Below are 15,816 nucleotides of genomic sequence, written 5' to 3' on the forward strand. Positions count from 1 at the left end.
GCCTGTCCTTCCAGGCCTTTTCCTCGACCCCAGGAGACCAACCCGGACTCCACATCTCGCTGGAAAAATAAAGGAAAGAAAAAGAAAAATAAAGTCGGAAACTGGTCACGTCCTGTTCGAAGTCTACCCAACGGAAAGCCAGCACCGCTTTTCCCTCAAAAATGTTGTCTGGGTGTGAGGACATTTAGCGTGGTTGATAACTGCTTTATTTTGACTTCTCTCTTTTGAGGTCAAGGTCGAATGAAGTTCGCATTATTAGGTTTTATTTTTCTTTTAATTGCAGTTTTTTCCCCTTAGTTTTCCGTCTCATGTTTTTTTTATTCATTTTTTTGAGCAGAGGCAGTGGCTTTCAGTTGTATAACTTTCGTTTGTTATGGATGTTTATATATATTTGTCTGTCTAACGACAATATTAAATCAAAATTTTAGTGTTTTCTAAAGTTATTCTTCGACATTTTTGTATTTTCAAAGGTTACTCTTTGACATTTTTGTATTTTCAAAGGTTATTCTTTGACATTTTTGTATTTTCAAAATTTATTCTTTCACATTTTTGTAATTTGTTTGCTTCATCCATTAAAGAACAACGTAGAAATGGCAGATGGGCCTTCATGCCTGACTTTCCATTAAATGTAAAATTAATTTTTCTTTCTACGTATGAGAGATATACCTTCCAAGCAAAACCTTTGATTGATATGATGATAAAGAAGAAAATCTCACTCACCTTGTAGAACACTGCGCGAGTGACCGACTTTGCAAACACCAGCAATCCTAGAATCAAAACGGCAGCTGCCACCAAACTCAACACTACGTAGCCAAACACCATACTCGGGGAACCTGCAAATATAAAGAATTCAGGTGATTTATCGAATCAATCTGGTAGCGTTTCACAGCCCTCTCTCGTCAGGTGCATTGTGCTGTGTTCTGCGGTTCCATAGAGCATGAGTGGTCAGGGTATGTGGACAAAATATGCTGTCTTAACATGTCTTTTTATTTCTCTGATACTAGATACTGAGCAGTTGTCAATGAAGGCTAGTTCGGTTTAAAACGGCGCCTTTGTGGATATTCTAGTTTATTTAAATTGTTATGAACGTTTTTTGCAGTTAACAAGAATGCTCTCTCTCTCTCTCTCTCTCTCTCTCTCTCTCTCTCTCTCTCTCTCTCTCACACACAGTTGAGTGCAATATATTTTTCTGTCATGAGTCCTAAAATTGAGAATGGTAATTTATTATCGGGAATATACAAGTATGATAAAAATAAATAGACCTGATTTGTTTCTAAGACAATTCATGTCCTAATTTGTCAAGCCCTGTAGTGGGTGAAGCGTCATCAGTGCACCTCACGCGGTGCACTGTAAGCATTTACACAAGGGTCTCTGCAGCATCCCTTCGGCCACTAGCAACAACCCCTTTCATTCCTTTTACTGTATCTCTGCTCATATTCGCTTTCATCCATCCTATTATACCCATCCTCTTCAAACAATTGTTTCATAGCGCAGCAGCGAGGTTTCCCCCCTATTCTTTGAAACTCCTTTACTCTCAGTTTTCACATCACCGCTGAATGACCTAAGTGTGTCGCTAACATTTCTCATACTTGCATAACTACGAACGTGATTGGAAAGCAATTAGTCTCCCGGCGTTTTCTTAAAATAATATTATCAACTCGATCAGCCATATTCATCGCGCGTTCCCAGAATTTCACCTTTTTAATGAAGGGTGTAGGTTATCAAAATGGGCTTATGGCTTTCCCTTTACAGCTTCTGATCACGTCAGTCAAATCCTAGAGAAGTACCTCAGCGGCGTGGTTGCTATGATATTAGCGTCCCACCTCGGTGGTCGCGGGTTCGATTCTCGGCCATTCCATTGAGGAGTAAGAGATGTGTATTTCTGGTGATAGAAGTTCACTCTCGACGTGGTTCGGAAGTCACGTAAAGCCGTTGGTCCCGTTGCTGAATAACTACTGGTTCCATGCAACGTAAAGGCACCATACAAACAAACAAACAAATCCTAGAGACAACGTTGGTTGTGTGATGCTGTCTCACATACGCATCTTCAGTTGTGCTATAACGTTTTGCGTACATTTGTATTGGATAAACGTTTTTCTCTCCTATGCCTATATGTATCTTTGAACGTGCGCAGGAGGGAGTCTTTTTTTTATATATATATACCCCTGTATCCTATTTCATTTTTGAATAATTGAATGGACTGATCAAATCGATTTTCATGGAATTGCTGGCAGGTTCGCGTTCACAGTATAATGAAAAGTAATCTGTTCTGAAATTTAAAAATCGTATATTTGAAAGTTGATTTTCAAAATCGGTTGTTCCACTACATTCTCTCTCTCTCTCTCTCTCTCTCTCTCTCTCTCTCTCTCTCTCTCTCTCTCTCTCTCTTCCTTCTTCTTCTTCTTCTTCTTCTTCCTCTGAGTGAGTCTTTTGTTCCTGGATTTACAAAATTATTAGAAATTTCTTTTGCACATTTATTTTTGGAATACGTTTAATTCCTGTGTATGATGCAGACGGTTATTTCTCTCTCTCTCTCTCTCTCTCTCTCTCTCTCTCTCTCTCTCTCTCTCGTCTACTTCCTTCTCTCTCATCTCGTCTCTCTCTCTCTCTCTCTCTCTCTCTCTCTCAAGACAGACTGCGATCAGCAAAAGATGGCTGGTAGCTGTTTGAAGAAGATAATCAATACATATTTATTATGGATAATGGAATAATGGAAGCAGTTAATTCTCATAAGTATTTGGGAGTAGCTACAATGATGGTAATATGAGAGATGATGCGAGTCACCGTATGACTGAAACAAGGAAAGCAGCGGGGAATTTGCAACAAATTTGCAGATTTGTAGCGCTTATGAAAAACTTAAGTATACCTTAGTTTAACCAGACCACTGAGCTGATTAACAGCTCTCCTAGGGCTGGCCAGTAGGATTAGATTTTTTATTTACGTCTATAGGAACCAATTGGTTACTTAGCAACGGGACCTACAGCTTATTATGGAATCGGAACCACAGTGAGAGAAGAATTTTTATCACCAGAAATAAATTCCTCTTGATTCCTTGTCGGCAGAGCGGGGAATCGAACCTGGACCCTGAGATCGGGAGTCGAGCACGTAACCGACTCGTCCAACGAGGAACTAGCGTTTATGAAAGACCAGATAAAGGAAGGGAGAGAAATTGTGGAGTTACAGAGAAGTGATTACAGTTGATACGAAGATTAATGTAAGTGAGAGGATGGGTAAGAATGTTTAGAGAGGGTTCGGTCATATGGAAAGACGACTGGTTAAAGAAAAAGTGATGGAAAGACCAAGATAGATGGAGGGATGGGTTACAGACACTGCTGATGGCTCTCTGGTTGGCTTATGAGATAGCTAATGTCGTGGAAGTTTTCAGCACATGATGTTCATCCACGATCCAGCTTTTAAAGTATGTGTGATAGTGAGATATATTATATATATATATATATATAATATATATATATATATATATATATATATATATATCTACATTTGATGTATGGGAAAGCTAATGTCGTGGAAGTTTTCAGCACATGAGGTTCATCCAATAATCAGCATTTAAGTATATGATCATGATATATATATATATATATATATATATATATATATATTATATATATATATATATATATATATATATGTACACACGCACACCACACACACACACACACACACACACACACATATATATATATATTATATATATATATATATTATATATATATATATATAAACATATATGCTTGATGTATGGGAAAGCTAATGTCGTGGAAGTGTTCAGCACGTGAGGTTCATCCACGAATTAGCATTAAAGTATATGATAGTGATTATATATATATATATATATATATATATATATATATATATATATATATATATATATATATATATATATATAAGTAATCCTAGTGCAAGGGTATATTATTATAGTACCTAGCGCATTCGCACATCTCCGGGATACCAGTGGAAGTTGTTTATGGAAACTTGTTAGACGAGGTCATACCACTTGGTTTGTTATGATACTATATGTGTTCACATAATAATACAAATAATAATTATAATCATGACAACTAGTCTGCAAGTACCAGACATTTCCAAAAATGTTTCCGTCGAGTAGAAAACCTTAGAACCTGAAGCCCCTAACGCACTATAAAAATTCTAAAAATAGCTTCTTCTTTTTGGAATTTTTGTAAGTAAAAAATAGAGGTTCGAAAATAGCTTCTTCTCTTTGGAATTAATGACGTGGAAGAATTACGGTGCGCGAAAAGTAAAAAAAAAAAAAAGATTCGGACAGTCACCATCATTTAGAAAGGACTGAAGCGGCCAGAGTTTTCTTAGGGTAAGAAAGGGAGAGAAAAAATAATGATAATAATCCCCCCACAGGTAGTTATTGGATTTTGGGACACTGGGAAGATTCCCGAAGGTCTATTACCGAAATTTTCCTTTTATTTTCATTTTAATAGTCGTATGTAGAATGCAAATGAAGCTACACAGGTAAACAGCAGCCTTTCTGTAAAAAGTAAATTAAGAAAAATAATGTTTTGACTCCCGTGTGATCTATATTTAAGTCTACGAGTGTGTCTGCTCTGTTTTGCTTTTGTGTAAGTGATATATAATTCTTATAATTGCATGAAGCACCTTTGCGTCTGTTTTGCTTGTGCGTCTATTTTGCTTGTGCGCCTGTTTGCTTGTGTATAAGTGATACTTCATATAATTACAAATGAAGTACTTCGGTATACATCAGTAATATATGATGCCGTAACCGCGCTTGGGTTATATATAGAAAAATATGATTAAATTCTAAAAGTGTTATTTAGATGCGAATAGATTTTATAAACCGTAATCCGCTGAATATGAATTCCCAATTAAAGCTGAAGTTAGTAACTAATCAACTTGAGTGCTGCTCCGAAAGCCTAGTGGTTATATTGGATAATTATGCAAACTCAAAGGAAATTCCTTCGGCTGAGTTAGGTGCTGCTTTAGCGCTAATGAGATTTGCACATTCGGGACGATTTATTAATTGGATAATCGTACAAATTTACTTTTTGTTAATTTACTTTTTTTTTCATCCGTGATTCTCTCCTCTGTGATTTGTTTATTTAGTGGATAATCGTACGCATTTATATGTTTGTCAGTTATTCCTTATCCATTATTCTCTCCTCAATGATTGTTTATTTAGTGGATAATCATACAAATTTACCTTGTTTAGTATTTATTAGTTATCCGTTATTCTCCTTTATTTAGTGGACAGTCGTACATATTAACTTGGTTGATTTTTTTTTATCCATTATTCTCTCCTCCATGATATGTTTATTTAGTGGACATTTACCTCGTTTGCTTATGTATTTTCATCCACGATTCTCTCCTCCATGAGTAGCTTTCACGTATAGGTCTTCTGTCATGGTCAACTTTGCTTTCCCAGTTGATCGGCTTTTAGGCTTTTTCGTATGAATGTTTGTGCATTTTGAATCATAATAGCCAAACTGATAAGACGATTACGCCCAACAGCGCGAAGAATATAATGAAAATGGCCCACTGAACTTTTGAATTCTATAAAAATAAATAATTCATATTTTTTTATCGTAGTGATCGTGGAACGCTTTTAATAACGTGACGTGTCTTTATCGCCTCTTTGTGGCCCCCCCCCCCCCCCCCCCGCCGGGCAAACCGCAACCGTTTTCTGTCATTTCCCTCCTTTTTCCCATTCATTTTCTGCTCCCTTTGAGCCCCGGACTTTGCCTCCCCCCTGGAAAATAGCGCTCGCCGATGTATTACCAAATTCCATTCATATGAGGATTCTACAATATTAAATTGATTCCCTTTTTCCCCGCCCGAGGTTGCGTAAAGACCTTTACGTAATGCGCGTCGCCCACCTGATGCGTCGAATACTTGTTGAAGTGTCTCCCCAGGGTCCTCCTACTATTTCGTCACTGGAAACGAAGAAATGATTCAGTGAGGGTTAGGTATTACCGAACGAAGGACTACATCATTCAGGACCTGCCCACGCCACCTCCGTCAGAGGTCTGATGACGTCATTTGGCGTCTTCTTCTTATACCTAACGACTGGTCATGCGGTATTCTCGCGCACGTCTTCAAATAAGCTTCGTTTGCCAGAGTATATAACAGACGTTTGTTATAGTAATTGAATTTTCTCGTGACGTGGAACCGTAAAACTTTAAAATGAAATTTATATGTATCGTGACTCTCAAAATCATACCATAATGGGCGTAATGTCTGTCTGTCTGTCTGTCTGTCTGTCTGTCATTCAATCACGGGCAAATGGCTGGTCAGATGGGCATGAAACTTGGCAGGGTTATGGTGGGGACCCCTAAGATGGTTTGTAATGGGGTTTCATCCAACCTAACCCTCTCCTTTGTAGTGGGTGGGGCTAAGAAAGGATTCCCTGAAACGGAGCTGTTTCTGGCCGTTAAACGAGGCTGGTTATTCCCGTAGACTTAGTTACTTTACGATTTTTCATACATAATTTCTGTACAACTTCCCCGGAGAAAGTTGCGAATATTTCAGCTCGGACACAATAGAAGACGAAAATTATCATCAATATCCAAAAGATTTTTTGAATAACTTAAATCCATCGGGACTGCCAGTGCACAAAATAACGTTGAAGAAGTACTGCCCGGTAATGTTGCTTTGGAATTTCGATCCTGCCAATGGACATTGCAGTGGAAGGAGGTACACCGTTATGGAGCTAAACTCCCACGTCATCAAAGCAGTGATAGCAATGGGCCCTCACACTGGCAAACGTCTGTTCATCCCCCAGATTCCTCTGATGCCTTCGGACAACCAGTTTCCATTCCAGTTACAGCGCAGGCAGTTTCCCATCAACCTGGCCTTCTCATTCACCGCAAACAAGTCGCAGGGCCAGACTTTGGATCGTGTTGGTGTGTTTCTGCCGTCACCCATATTCACGCATGGCCAACTGTATGTGGTGATGAGCAGAGCAACTGACTCTGCCAACTTGAAATTAAGTTGTGGACAAACTGATAATATTGTGTACAAAGAGGTTCTGTAGTAGGTATGTATAAAGATCGCCCTTATTTTAATATTGCTGAACAAATAGTACATATAAATTTTTCACTTCTGCACTCGTATTTTATCACCCATCGTAGATGGGTAAGTTTGCTAGTATATATAAAATTCCTTTTCACGACACTTGGCCTTCATTTTACGTTTAATGTGAAATTAATTTCGTTACTTAATGATAGAGATAGAAGTGATATCGTATGCACTGTTTATGCGCCGTCTTTTCGGTTATTGGTATTACGAGCTTGTTGGTGCGAAATACACGCACACGCTGGAACCCGGCGCTGCTGTCGCCCCTACCCTCCCTATCCCCTTCCTACCTCGGCCCCATCCAGAGGTAGACAAATAGGTTTGTAGGAGGAGGTTGGATGTCTCCCCTATCCTACCACTACCTACCCCTTCCCCATCTGGGGTGGACAAACAGGTTTGCAGGAGGAGGTTGGATGTCTCCCCTATCCTACCATTACCTACCCCGCTCCCATTCGGGGTGGACAAACAGGTTTGCAGGAAGAAGATGGATATCTCCCCTACCCTCCCGTTCTCCTACCTACCCTGCCCCACCTGGGCTGGACAATACTGGCTGTGTCATATGTTCCCTACTGTCACCTGGGGAGGACAAACAAGGTCCGCCGGGATTGTACTATTATTGTTATTGTTATTATACTGACGGCCGGAATCCGGAATTCTCTACGTTCCTGTGCTTTTCCAGAATCATTTAAACAATTTTTTCAAGATGTGGGATTTTCCATCAACTTTGAGTCCATTGATGCACTTTTCTTGCATGATCAAGATTATTTTTGGCAGACATGTTCGTCTCGGTGTCTTTATCAGGAGAGAGTACACACGCACACACACACACACACATACATATACTATATATATATATATATAATGTGTAATTAACAAAAAATATATGTTACGATGTCGAGTATTTAAAAAATAAACAACAATGTTTTATAAGATGCTACCTAGCATTTACAAAGACAAACAGTTCTTCGTTGGACAAGTGGGCTACGCGCTCACCTACCGATCCGGTAGTTGCGAGTTCGATTCTCCGCTCTGCCAACGTGGAATCAGAGGAATTTATTTCTGGCGATTAGAAATTGATTTCTCGATACGATGTGGTTCGGATCCCACAATAAGCTGCAGGTCCCGTTGCTAGGTGACCAATTGGTCCCTAGCCACTTAAAAATATCTAATCATTTTGGGCCAGCCCTAGGAGAGCTGTTAACCAGGTGAGAGGTCTGGTTAAACTAAGATATACAAAGCAAACTAAAATATTGTACATGATGCTGTCGGGATGTACAGAAATAAACAAAAGTGTTCTAGATAATTCTGCCCAGCGTTTACCAAAACAGACGAAAAGCGCATCATAGGCGTGGTTGGTATAGTGTTGGCGTGCTACCTCAATGACCGCGAGTTCGATTCTCGGGCATTCCATTGAGGTGTGTGAGATGTGTATTTCTGGTGATAGAAGTTCACTCTCGACGTGGTTCGGAAGTCGCGAAAAGCCGTTGGTCCCGTCGCTGAATAACCACTGGTTCCATGCAACGTAAAAACACCATACAAACAAACAAAAACAAAAACACGGAAATACCGTATGTAATGCTGTCGAGCATTTGCGAAACCCAACCAAAACATTGCGTATATAGTCTTTCGGGCATTTGTAAAGGAAAACAGAAATATTGCAGTGAAATGGAGCTTTGAAAGGCATTAATCACGCAATAATTTGAACACCATTAATTTTATCACTTGAATTTTATTTACGAAATATCACCTGCTGACTGTGTTTAGATATCACCCACTGACCCAGCTGCGCAAAAAAGAAAAAAACAGCATTTGTGATAATTGAGTAAATTAGAGTAATCCAATTTTCTATTCATGCTTCGTAATGTCAATAATAATGGATAACGATGTCATTTAGCCATGAATGCTTTATTTTTCTCCTGTGTATTGTTGTCAGGAAAACAGCAAGTAAACAATAACACCAATGATTGTGATGATGGTAAACACATTGGCAGTAGAATAACACAACAACGTAGTGACCTGCCGGAGTCATTTTAAGGATTCTCGCTGTTGATAGTGTTGTCCTCGTAGGGGGGCGGGGGTTAGCTCCGTTAGTGCGCCACACGATGTGCACCGTAGGCATTACTTAAGTTCTTTGCAGCGCCCCTTTGGCCGCTAACTACAACACTTTTCTTTTTGTTTACTGTACCTCCGTTCATATTCTCTCCCTTCCATCTTACTTTCCAGCCTCTCCTAACAATGGTTTCATAGTGCAACTGCTTTGAGGTTTCCCTCCCGTTACACCTTTCAAGCCTACCTACTCCCAATCTCCTTTCTAGCGATGAATGACCCCATAGATCCCAGTACGTTGCCTTTAGCCTAAATCCTAGATTCCGTTCCGCTGATTGATTTTTTATTTGCATCTCCTTGTGACACATTGCCTCTGGTACCAGATTCCTGAGGAATGATGCCAGTCCCGGGAAGTTTTTTTTTTTTTTTTTTTTTTTTTTTTTTTTTTTTTGCCGCTGGGCGTCGCATGATTTAGAAGGTGACAAAAGCTATTGACATTGAAGGTCAGTCGAGGGGACTTACATAATAATCTTTCACAGGAACCGATAAAGTGCCGTGACAGTGTCTTTAGAGATATTTCGAAAACGAATTGTGTGATGAAAGGAATCGCATCTTAGGAAATCAACAGAGGAACGAAAGTAGTGATTGGTAAGAAAAACAAATGATGTAGAGATGTGTCCCTTGCGAAGAGATAAAATAGAAGAAAACTACCGATAAATACCCAGGAAAACAACTAATAATGATGAAGACATCGACAGAATCGAAATAATTCGGAAACGATGTAAACTTAGCATACGAAAATGGCCAGAAATAAGATATGGTCATGAACGACATAAAAGAGAGAGAGAGAGAGAGAGAGAGAGAGAGAGAGAGAGAGAGAGAGAGAGAGAGAGAGAGAGAGAGAATGCGAAAGTATAGACAGTAATAATTCGGCAGATAAATAAATGTAGACATTATTGCCATCAATAAACCACGAACGCGAAAATAAACCTATGCGAATAAAGCGCCAATCAAATAGATAATGTAAACCCACAAACCACGAACGCGAAAATAAAAGCATGCGAATAAGGCGTCAAGCTTATAAATAATACAAATAGATACGACTAATGTAGCAGATAAATAAATATAGACATGAGTGCCATCCACAAACCACAAGCACGAAAATAAACGCATGGGAGTAATGCATCAAGCAAATAGATATATATCAGCGCGAGCGGTTCATAAGACCGCGTCTGATGACCGAACAACAACAATCGTCCACAGCCGTTAGAGCAAAGGACAAGCCAGCCAGCTCCGTGACGTCACTCTCTAACCAATATCAGCTTTCGTCAGGTCGTGGGTAGACCTCATATATATTTTGGACCTGTCTATTCAAGAGATAAGACGCTGGGGGTGGGCGACTTGCAAGGTATGGACTGCGGGGGAGAGAGAGAGAGAGAGAGAAAGAAAGAGAGACAGAGAGAGAGAGGGTTTTACTTATCCCAAACATGGAACTATTAGATTGTGCCCATATATATATATATATATATATATATATATATATATATATATATATATATATATATAAATAGAGAGAGAGGTAAATCACTCTTAATACCTACCGGGTAGATTATATATGTTAATATAATATACATATATGTATAGGTAATTATATGTATAATATATATATTACACACACACACACACACACACACATATATATATATATATATATATATATATATATGTATATGTATGTATATATATGTCTATATTACAATATTAGGTCAGTTTCCCCAGAAAGGGTATATACATATATGATTATATGTATGAATATGTATATATTACATTATGTATATGTAATATACATATACATAAATGTATATATTTACACGTTGATTGCTGAAAGAATGATGGAGTAAGGGTACAGATAGAGTTTGTTACACTCTTGTTAGCAGGTGTGGGTTCCAGACAAACAACGGAGGGAAAGAGAATTGTTTGTGTGGATTCAAAGTATTTTGAGTAGCAATCGTTTACAAAAGTTTGAGGGAATCTATAAATAAAGGGGGTCCTTTGGCTATTAATGTGTAATAATGCAACATTCACCCTCTGTATGTATATAATATGTACACTTCTTATTACTGATATAGTTAACTATGTTTATAAATTTTTTATGTTAGTGTTGTATTTGGGATGAAAAAATATCTAAACTTATTCTGTTATATTTGGCACATGTGACTGAAGGGTGGTGCATCTCTGTACTATATTATAGTTCGTTTTAAAAATAATTTTTAGTTTTAGTTTTCAGAATGGATTGAAAAGATTTCCCTTTGATTTCTAAGTCGTACTTTTTCAGTTGCGTATATAATTCTGATTTGCGGATTGTGTTTTAAAAAAATCACATATACCCCTGTATAAACACCTTTTAAGTTTTTAAATACCTATGTAAGCACCTTTTAGTTATTTTACTCTGATCTTGATCACTTTTTGTAGCAGCGTATATGATTTTGCTCTTCATTCGATTGCAAAGTTTTTCAAAGATACATTCTACAAAGCCCTGCATAAAAATAGCAGGAAGAAAGTGCGATTATAATTGCTCATAAGAAAATCACACTGATATTCATGCTCGAATAGAGAGCAGATAAATGAACGACCTTCTTGATATTTGTGCTCGAATAGAGAGCAGATAAATGAACGACCTTCTTGATATTTGTGCTCGAATAGAGAGCAGATAAATACACGACCTTCTTGATATTCGTGCTCGAATAGAGAGCAGATAAGTACACGACCTTCTTGATAAATAATGAGACGTTTCAAGGTAAAGCCCCCAAAGGTGTATAGTTAGTCCTGGGTTTTAGAGTTTCCCAACCCCTTCTCACACTTGTGTTAACAGACCTGCGACCTGGGACCCCTTCGAGCTGACACTGAATATAGAAAGGTCATAAATTAAGCCTCATTCGATGTAAACGGTCCTGAAATGGATGCATCCAGTTGGTTTATATTGTAAAGGCTTTACTGTGACGTTAGTCATCAACATGATAAACGTGTTTCTCTCTCTCTCTCTCTCTCTCTCTTCTCTATCGCTTCTCCCTCAAAAGAAGAAGAGCTCTCGTCTCTCTATCTCTCTCCCCTCTCTCCTTCTCTCTCTCTCTCTCTCTCATCAGACTAAAATTCATTTTCGCCAGCCATCTAAATAGCCCGTAGATTGTTTTGTTCTGTCGGGCACTCGGCAGTAACAATAAAAATATAATCAGAGTGGGGACAGAAGCACTTCTCTCCACACACAAAACGTGTCTGAGTCACGCTCAGCCCCAAGGACAGCATGGCCAGTCTTTCGTTACTATTCCCATCAGGTAAAAAGACACACCATTTGTTTTTGGTCAGACGCTCCTTTGTCTTCCAAAGCGAGGAGGTTAGATAACGAGCCCCGAGCTCCTTGTTAAGGATTTGGCCTTCTTTTCCAAAGTCGCATCCAAAAAGAGGGTTTTAAGTCCAGATTTCCACCTGAGAAGCAAGAAGGCGGGACTAATTCGTTTACAGGGGAACGAAACGCGCAGTAGAGAACTTGAGCGTAAATCCGGGCGCCTTCGCCGCGCGTGATGCTCACATGTTTCTTCTTCATCCCCTTTAATGTTGACGTCATTGTGGATCCTCCAATAACAAGTCATGCCTAGGATCTGGGCTTTTATTTGGCGGGAATGGAGACATAGCACTGTATACAGTCTTTAAGGGCGATAAGACCAAAGGCCGGGTTACGCAATTTGGTCCTAGCTGCAGGTTGAAGTAGACTGCTGTTGTAGTACACCTGTAGCGCCGGCGTTAATTAGAGTATGGTTCGAGAGCGATCGCAACCAGACGTCGCAGATATTGATGCAATATACTACGCGTTGCTTTTGTAGGTTTACTTTGTCAAATGACTAGTAGTAATCGAGTTCATCCTTTTTATTGCGCTGAGCGTCTCTCGCAACATCCGGTGACTGAGGAGTGTACTTAAGGTAATTGGAAATGTTAGTCCAGGCCAAGGTAATTTTTCAAGGTGAATGTCGAAGGCGCAACTGAAATTCTGCCCTGCCTTCGCCGAGGAAGAGTTTTTCCTTGCTTTTTTATTTATTGATTTATTTATTTATAACTTTTTGTTTCTATTGCTAGGATTTGCAATGGCTGAGTTCTCTCTTCTTCGTTTAAGTCTCAGTCAGCTTATGCCACTCTGGTCGTTGGATTTGTCTTTTTTTCCTTTCTTAAATATTGAAAGCTACCAGTCATATCGAACGGGTTCGTGTTGGTAGCCGGTAAGGCATCATACTTTGCTCTTCACTAAATGTGTTCCATCATGTTACGATAGGCCCTGATTTAACCTTTGCCTTGGTGTATTGTTGTTCGGGTATGAACAAATCTTTGGTTAGTTGATAAATCTTTACTCATTGTTTTCTTCTCTTAGTGTGAGTGTGTGTGTGTGTGTTTTTAAAGACGTTTTCTGTTGTGTGAAGCTTGCCATCCAACGATATTGCCTTTATATAGTATTTTTTATTTTCTATTATTCTTCTTCCTATTCGCATCTCTGACTCAGCGATACTTCTCAATAACTGGCCAGTTATCAAATTGAGAGAGTTCTAAATGATGTTGACTGATGCTTTTTTTTTTTTTTTTTTTAAATAAAGGGATGGCGGATGTCGGGTCTAGGCCATCATTTAGATTTCTCCCAATATGAATATTGCCAATTATTGCGAAATATCGCTGAGGCAGAGAAGCGAATAATAATAATAATAATAATAATAATAATAATAATAATAATAATAATAATAATAATAATAATAATAATAATAATAATAATGATAGATTTATTTCGCGACCATTCACATCGAGAAAGGGACACCAGCACTGTTATATTGACAAAAAAACTCCACAATACACCGAGACTTGATAAAATAAATTTAATCCCCCGTTTTCATCAACTTTCGCTTTTGGGGAATTCATTTTCATCTCAGTTACGTGTTAAGAAAAACTCAAGCTTCACGTCAACTGAAAATTAAAGTTATCCATATGTATTGATTAAAATTTGGTTAGCAACTAGACTCTTAGGGTGGCACAAGTTTCTCACGCCTTGGGAAATCATTGACCCTCTAACTTAACACACACACACATACGCGCGCGTGCCTGTATGTGTGTGTGTGTGTGTGTGTGTATGTATGTATGGATGATGTTGATGCCTTGTTTAGTAGGTATGCTGTTGGGATGATCTGAGAATTTTAATGATAGAGAATGCGGGAGTGACTTGTTTGATGTAAAAAGTGGCTTTATTTCCAACCATTTCGGTAAGTTTTTTTTTTTTTTTTTCATATTAGTTAGTTAGGTGTCACTGAGGTCAGCAGGCCAGCTCCGAGAGACAGTCTTTTATCTTCATTGCTGTTATTTTTATGTCTGTTTCACCTCTCTCTCTCTCTCTCTCTCTCTCTCTCTCTCTCTCTCTCTCTCTCTCTCTCTCTCTCTCTCTCTCTCTCTCTCTCTCCATACGCCTCTCAAATACTTATTGTTTTCATCAACCTATTATCCTTTATTCTCTCCACATGCCAAGACCACCTCTTATGTACTCTGAGTGCTCAACCGTTTCGCTACCGCACACTATATATATATATATATATATATATATATATATATATATATATATATATATATATATATATATATATATACATACATAATGTGTGTGTGTGTTTATGCAAATCAGAAATATGTACGCATTCCTTGACTTGCTTCTGTTGCAGAAGTTACTCTCTCTCTCTCTCTCTCTCTCTCTCTCTCTCTCATCCTGTACGTAATTGTGAACGATTTAAATTGAGACAATCCGCATTTTGTGGGTAATCCAGGTTGTAAATTAACCTTCTCTGCTCTCTCATCTCTCATCTCTCATCTCTCTCTCTCTCTGTTGGGCGAGCAGCATTAGGAAGGTTCCTCCCCCCCGCCCCCCCCCCTTGGTATATACGACGTGCATCTGCACTGATTACTCAATCTTCATCTTTATGGGTCCCTTTTTACTCTCCTAATTAATTCATCGATATTGTCTGTTAGTAACACACGAGTATACATTGCTTTGTCGAAGAGCTGAGTGCGGTGATAAATCTTCACGGCTCTCGCGGTATCCATTACGGGCGTGATTGCATTGTAGTCTGAACGCGAAATCAATCATTATGGTCGATTTTAAGATGAAGGTAATTTTGCCATTTTGTGCGTAATCCAGGTTAGAATTAACCTCTCTCTCTCTCTCTCTCTCTCTCTCTCTCTCTCTCTCTCTCTCTCTCTCTCTCTCTCTCTCTCTCTCTCTCTCTCTCTCTCTCTCTCTCGTATCTTGTATGCAATTATGAACGATTTTAAAATTAAGATAAGTTTGCCATTTTGTGCGTAATCCAGGTTAAAATTAACCTCTCTCTCTCTCTCTCTCTCTCTCTCTCTCTCTCTCTCTCTCTCTCTCTCTCTCTCTCTCTCTCTCATCTTGTAAAATTAGTATACAGTCAAATCATTATTCATGTATGTTCCAGAGATCATCTTTATATTTCATCGTCGCATATTTTTATGATCATGGAAAAAAAAAAAAACATTTAAATTCAAGTGTATTCTTCATTGCTTCACTATTTTTTTCTTCTGTCAAATGTTGAATTTATCTACGAATTCAGTTGTGGAGGCTTCCGCAATAGAATGTAGGCTGTACAGTATATA

General features: G+C 38.6%; 1 protein-coding gene across 5 annotated transcripts in view; it reads right to left on the reverse strand.

The window, feature by feature from the left end:
- Positions 1-15,816, reverse strand: part of LOC135200342 (synaptotagmin-10-like) — a 118,635-nt gene that overhangs the window by 20,789 nt on the left and 82,030 nt on the right. For all 5 annotated transcript variants that reach the window (XM_064228920.1, XM_064228919.1, XM_064228918.1 and 2 more), the window contains 2 exons: positions 721-833; positions 1-59 (listed from right to left, as the gene is read on the reverse strand). The exon at positions 1-59 is cut by the window's left edge and continues 82 nt beyond it. In XM_064228920.1, the coding sequence (XP_064084990.1) occupies positions 1-59; positions 721-822 (161 nt within the window). In that variant the 5' untranslated portion in view covers positions 823-833. The remainder of the gene's footprint in view (positions 60-720; positions 834-15,816) is intronic.

This window comes from Macrobrachium nipponense, chromosome 26 (genome assembly GCF_015104395.2).
Source record: "Macrobrachium nipponense isolate FS-2020 chromosome 26, ASM1510439v2, whole genome shotgun sequence".
In the NCBI taxonomy this organism is placed as follows: domain Eukaryota; kingdom Metazoa; phylum Arthropoda; class Malacostraca; order Decapoda; family Palaemonidae; genus Macrobrachium; species Macrobrachium nipponense.